The sequence below is a fragment of the Phaseolus vulgaris genome, chromosome 5 (genome assembly GCF_000499845.2).
Source record: "Phaseolus vulgaris cultivar G19833 chromosome 5, P. vulgaris v2.0, whole genome shotgun sequence".
NCBI classification, from domain to species: Eukaryota; Viridiplantae; Streptophyta; class Magnoliopsida; order Fabales; family Fabaceae; genus Phaseolus; species Phaseolus vulgaris.
This window is the reverse complement of record NC_023755.2, coordinates 15,451,466-15,458,224: the sequence shown is the minus strand read 5'-3', so window position 1 is coordinate 15,458,224 and position 6,759 is coordinate 15,451,466. Positions and strand designations below refer to the sequence as shown.

The window sequence follows — 6,759 nt, the reverse complement described above, 5'->3', positions numbered from 1 at the left end:
ATTCTTTGTAAAACCTTAATTCTCTGATGCAAAACTTGTTTTCTCAATTGTATGATCGATATTTAAACTCAGAAACAAGTTTTCTTTTTATAGAAAACCAACTTATAACAGATTTTTGAAAAATAGTTAAAGTTGTTATAAAAAGAACAGATTGAAAATAAAATGAACAGATTTATTTTCAAATGCAGTTAGAGAATCTGTTATGTGAGGAGACTTAGTCAGCCATTCTGGTGCAGGGACAAAACTGAAAACCGTTTAAGATAGACATGGCACCAGAGTCCAAAAGAATCTATTCATTTACAGATGAACAAATTTATTTTTCAAAACGATAACAGAAAAAGCTTAACTATTAGAACACAGACGTTTTGAAAGGTAGAAGACTTAGTCAAAATACTTGATGCACAAAATCTAATTTTCACAAGACTTAGCCAAAGCATCAGTTTAAAAAAAGAATCTGTTTATTTAGAAATAACAGATTTATTTTTATGCAGTAAACGTGTTTTTTGTAAAACATGTGAGAAACAGTTTAAGAAATTTTGTGCTTGCTCTTATCACATGGCCAGGGGTTCGGAGGTGAGTTACTCAGCAAAAAGCCTACTCTTAAACAACCTCTAAACACTACCTAAGACATTCTTAAAGAAGAAGAAAAAATATACATGAAATGTACATAAAAGTCTTCATCAAACTCATGTCTTGAAGGGGCAGCAACCATCTTCAACAAAAAGAACCGGTTGAACGCTCGAAACAACCGATTGTTTTTATCCTGTATCAGTTTAAGTGCTTTTGTTTTTAATTTCTGTATAATCTGGAACAATTTCCTTTATATCTCTTATTATTGTCTACTTGTGAAGACAAATAGGGGGAGATTTTATGTTGTGTTGTCTTTTATTTTCTGCAAACTCTATGTTTTGTTTAAGTGAACTTTAATTTTGTTGTTTTCTGCTGATATGTTGGTATTCTAATTGTTGATATGCTGTTTTTGTTTTACTGCTCTAACCTTCTATCAGAGATATTGTGCTTTGCTTAAACTTTGTTTTACAGGAACTGCTTCAGATTCAATCAAGTCCAACACAAGCAACCAGGGATTTGTCTTCATCAAATAGGGGGAGATTGTTGAATCAAGTGTGTTCAATCTTCGAAGAATCCAAACCCTTTGAAGTTTGATGGAAGGCTGGTTGTGCTTGTTGTTGCAAAGGTGTTTTAGAATAGGATCTGGGTAGATTTTCTGTGTAAATCCACTCTTGATTGAATCCAAAACTTAAGCATTATTAAACCTTTTAATTGAAAGTGTTTTTCAAACTAAGTGAAAAACAACTTGTTGTTTTGTTGAAATAACTGATTGTTTTATACTTAGGTATTTTTAGAAAGGTTGAAAACTGTTTTTTATGGTTGACTTGTTTCTATACACCCATTTGGTTCCTATGATGTTCATCGTAGATGTTCTTGGAACTAGAGACCATACTTCATTGTATTCAGACTGATTTAGCTCTTCCTGCATAGCTGCTATCCAGTTGTTGTCAAGTAGAGCTTCCTCTAGATTTCTTGGCTCTACTTGTGAATCCATTATCTTGCAAAAAAATTTAAGAGAATTCCTTATTGAGACTCCTTTTTCAATTTTCCCAATCACATTGTCAAGTGTGGGATCCTAGGAGTCTTCCACTATTCAGGCAATCCTGCATTCACAACAGATTCTTTGACATCACATGAATCTGTTGCATCAAAATCAATAGATTGATTCTTTTGAAGAATGGTTCTTAAATCATCTGCACTAGGTTCATCTAGAACATATTTAGGCACATAACAATCAGATTCATCAAACACCACATGTATAGATTCTTCCACAGTAACCAATCTTTTGTTATACACCCTGTAAGCATGCCCATTAATAGCATAGCCAATATGTATTCCTTCATCAGATTTAGGATCAAATTTTCCCAAATTATCTTTGCCATTATTCAGAATAAAGCATTTGCAACCAAAGACCCTAAGATGACTAATGTTAGGCTTTCTACCTCTATACAATTCATAGGGAGTTTTCTTAAGAATAGGTCTAATCAAAGTTTTGTTAAGCACATAAGAAGTAGTGTATACTGCATCTGTCCAGAAATATTTAGGTGGGTTAGATTCATTTAACATGGTCCTAGCTAATTCCTCTAGAGATTTATTCTTCCTTTCAACTACACCATTCTGTTGGGGTGTCCTGGGAGCAGAATAACTATGTATGATCCCATGTTTTTCACAAAACCTATCAAACTTTGCATGTTGAAACTCTCCCCCATGATCACTACGAATCTGTTTTATGCTATTTTCATTTTCATTATGCAGAACCTTAGCCAGTTTCTTAAAAGCTTTATATGCATCATTTTTAGAAGCAAGAAAGAAAGTCCATGTATATCTTGAGAAATCATCAACAATTACCAAAGCATAGAAGTTTCCATCTAAACTAGCAATCCTAGAAGGTCCAAACAAATCCATATGCAGAACATCCAAAGCTTTATTTGTAGAAATCACATCCTTTGTTTTAAAAGAAGTTCTTGTTTGTTTACCCTTTTACCTATGAACAACACCTTACTAGAAATTTCATTTGAAATTGTCAGGTGTTGGCTTCAAAATTAACCTTGTAGCCTTTGTCACACAATTGGCTAATACTCAGAAGACTATGCTTTAGTCCTTCCACATATAAGACATTCTCAATTGTGGTTGATTTTTCAGTACCAACATTTCCTCTTCCAAGAATCCTTCCTCTATTGTTATCTCCATATGTGACATGTCCTTCAGCTTTAAGTTTCAAACTTGTGAATTGAGCCAAATCACCAATCATATGCTTTGAGCATCCACTAGTTTTTCCTACTGTTTTTCTGCAAATTAGATTTAACACATATGGTACCCCTTTTTAGTCCAAGGTCCAGCATGATTAATACCTTTTCTTAGGAAGCCATTTGGCCAATCCTTTAGGAACAAGGTACCTTCTAGCTTTAGATGTTCTAGAGATATGTCCAGATTTCATACAGTAAAAACAAGATGTAGTATGCATTGTATTTGAACTATTAAAAGAAGAAAAACCTATTTTGGAAGGAACAAAAAAACTGGACATCTTTTTAACATTGCTCTTTATTCCAGGATTATATCCTAACCCATTTTTATTAAAAATAGCATTTTGTGATCCCACCAATGTTTCAAGATTTTCTCTTCCTTTGGTGAATTTTGATAAGGTTTTCAGCAAATATTCAACTTGTTTTTCCAACTTCTTACAGTTTTCACAGGTTTTTATAAATGCATGCAAACATGTTAATTTAAGACTAACCAAATCAGTTTTAGCTTTGTATAATTCTTCCTCAAGTGACTTAACCTTAGGTTCAAGTACTTTGTTTACTTTGTTCAATTTGTTACATATGACAACCAATATGTTTGCTTCATCAAGTGTTTCCTTAAAGGCAATTAACAGATGATCATAACTCTCAGAATCAGTGGAAAAATCACTCACCGAATCAGAGATTGATCATTCATCATTCACCATGAAGCACAAATTTGCTTCTTCACTTCCAATTGAGGAGTCACTTGTTGATGATACTTCATTTTCCTCATAAGAGATATATGTTTTTTTTCCTCTGCCTCTTTCACTCTTCTTGCTTGTTGGTTTTTCTGTGTTTTGATTGTTTGGACAAGCAATCTTTATGTGACATGGTTTACCACAACCAAAGAAAATATAACTAGAAGAATTTGAGTCATTGGATTTAGAGTACCTTTTTCTTTGTTGAGTTCTGTCTCGGTTCTTCCTTTTAAGAAATCTGCTGAATTTTCTGGTGAGCAAACTCAAGGTCTCATCATGTTCAGGATTCTCCTCTTCATCACTTGTATCATGTTCTATGGTAGTCTTTAAAGCAATTCCTTTGGCTCTTTTCTCCACTATTTCTTATTCTTTGAATCTTTTGAGTTCTAGCTCATGCTCCATCAATTTTCCAAACAATGCAGCAGTGGACATCTTGGATAAATCTCTGGATTCAAAGATTGTTGTTACCTTAGGCTGCCAGCTCCTGTCAAGGCATTTCAACACCTTTATGTTGAGCTCTTCCTTATCAAAGACCTTACCAAGTCCAGTGAGATGATTTGCAATATGTGTAAACCGTTTATGTACATCTGCAATGCTTTCTTCTGATTGCATCCTGAAAAGTTCATACTCTTGAATGAGTGAGTGCTTCCTTGCTCGTTTAACATCATCTGTGCCCTCATAAGTTACTTCTAGTGCTTCCCACATTTCCTTGGCCGAGTTGCATTGAGACACTCTAAAGAATTCATACATATTCAATGCAGAGGTGATGAAGTTCTTGGTTAGGGAGTCATACTGATCCTTCTTCCTTTCACTTTCACTCCAATCTGACCAAGGCTTCTTCACTATTTCTTCTTTGACAACCAACATAGGTACAAAAGATCCATTAACCACTGCATCCCAAATACCCATGTCAATAGATTCCATGAAGATTTTCATTCTAATTTTCCAGAATGCATAATTCACACCACTAAACATAGGAGGTCTATTAATAGATGCACCTTCAGCAAAAGGCATTATAAACTCATACATAATGCACAAACTAGAGTAAAATACAAGTCCTAGCTCTTGATACCAATTGTTGGGTCTATTAGTGTCTAAGTTCAAGAGGGGAATGGTGAATTGAAGTTATAAAAATTTCACAAACACAAATTGGTTTACAGTATTTCAGAAGAAAAAGAACATATTGATTTTGAAAAGAACAATTTTATTTTTCAATACACTTTAACAAAACCAGAACTTGTTCAGATTAGGATTGAGATCAAACAGAGAAATTTTACAGAACCAGATGAGTTAATTTTCCAGCAGCTCTAAGAACACGATTTAAACTGTGATTGCACAACAACCTCTCATGTGATGAAAGCCTTTCTATATATAGAAATCAGTTTCAAACAACTTTTCAAAAAACAGTTAAAAAATTGTTATAAAAACAACAAGTTAATTTCAAACCAAACAGATTGTTTATCTGAAGGACTGTCAACTCATCATAACTGGAATAACTGATTGAACTGAACTTTTGGTGCCCTAACAGAATTTCGAAAACCCTTTCAGCAGATCAAAAATGAATTTATTGTTTTATAGATAAACAAAAAAAAATTTGTGCAGTAACCTGGTTTTTTAGAAAACTTTAAAGAACTTTTTGGAAAACATTAAATCACTTCTTGTGCTTGATCTTACCACCTTGATTAGGCATATAAGATAGGTTATGAAGCAAAAAAGGCAACCTTAAACTCACTCTACCCTATATACAAGATCACTTAATACACATTACAACCTTCAAAGCAAACTAGCTATTTTCTTCATCAAACACACTAAGACATGGTAGAGAAGAAGCTTCATCCCTCTTCAACAATACATCCCAATTAGCCAAGCAGATGACCAGAGGCATTTCACACTTTGATTAGTCGTCTCAGCTCACAAGACAAGGCCCCACCAAATATCGAAAGGACCTTAGCAGAAGAAGAACTGGGCATAGAACAAAGCATCAAATGTTCTTTCTTGTGATCTTCTTACGAGACAAAAATGTTTGTAAATAAATTAGGCTCACTTTGGGGGTTCCAAATAAAAGAATAAACTAGAGTAGGGTGTCCTTAGTAATTTGATTAGGGTGTGCTTAGTAATTTGGGCTTGTTTCAAACCCACCTTTCATGACAAGTGCTTCTAGGTTTAGGGTTTCTTTGACCTACCTTCTATAAGGTTTCTCACAAATGACAACCCTAGCCCTCTCACTCTTGCTCCCCAGTCACTCTCTCCTATATAAAGGGTGTCTTGCCTCATGTATTTTCACACTTGAATTTGAATTAAGAAGAGAAACTCTACTTGAGTGATTAGTGAGCTTTGTCTCCTAAATTGTTCTTGGGTCTTATCTTGAGAGTAGTGCACCTCAAGTGGTGGCTCCTCACCAGTCATCTTGGAAGCTCCCATCCTTCCAAGACTCCTTACTCCATTTTTCCATAAGCTTTCTTCATTTCTTCACCTTTTCCTTTCCCAAAGCTTTACTCCATTTCAGAAATTTACCCTTGAAACCTTTATAAGATTGTTGGAAGAGCGATAACAATGCTCTCCCTGCCACCCCATTGAATGAAACCCATAATTGGCGGCCCAAACGCTTGGCCTCAAAGAAATATAAGAAGACCTCCACAAATAGCAAGAGGTTGAAATGTGTGCAAAGGATGGAAAAAAACCCGAACAAATGCCTAACTATTTGGATGTAGCTGGGCTGGGGCGACATTGATCTCGGTAAGGATTTCTTTCTCAAAGTTATACAAGGGTAGACAAAGAAGAACTTTCTTGAAAAAAGTGGTATAGAAGTAGCAAAATGGACCATAAGGGTCTAAGGACTCATCGCAACAGATTGGCTAGTCCTCCCTGCATGGGACTAACTTGATGGAGATCAAGCTCAAGTGGACATGGAGGCAAATCATCAAGAGCAAGAAGAGGTTGAGGCTCAAATGGAGGATGCCCATGGAGGTCAAAGCCCACCTCAAAGGCTTACAAGAAGCATGTTCAAAGCTTTAGGAGCTAATGGACGTTTATTTTCCCTTTTTGTAATTTCTTTGTTTGAAGGTGCTTAGAGGGAAACATTAGAAACCTCTTTTGTTAAAGCATCTTTAGGTCTTTAGATTAGGAGTCTTAGGGGGGTGCGTTAGTAGATAGGTGTAGGAGTAATAGGGAGGTGCCAAAGTGAGAGAGAAGGTCACACCTTCCTCATG

At 35.2% G+C, this 6,759-nt stretch overlaps 1 protein-coding gene across 1 annotated transcript; it reads right to left on the bottom strand.

The window, feature by feature from the left end:
• Nucleotides 1–3,913: 3,913 nt before the first annotated feature.
• On the bottom strand, nt 3,914–4,564 carry LOC137834023 (uncharacterized). The gene has a single exon (XM_068642089.1). The coding sequence runs from the start codon at nt 4,562–4,564 to the stop codon at nt 3,914–3,916; it is 651 nt and encodes a 216-aa protein (XP_068498190.1).
• Between the last annotated feature and the right edge of the window lie 2,195 nt (nt 4,565–6,759).

Bases quoted from the DNA above. Each gene is read 5' to 3' on its own strand.
- LOC137834023 (XM_068642089.1), bottom strand. From the start codon at position 4,564: ATGCCTTTTGCTGAAGGTGCATCTATTAATAGACCTCCTATGTTTAGT.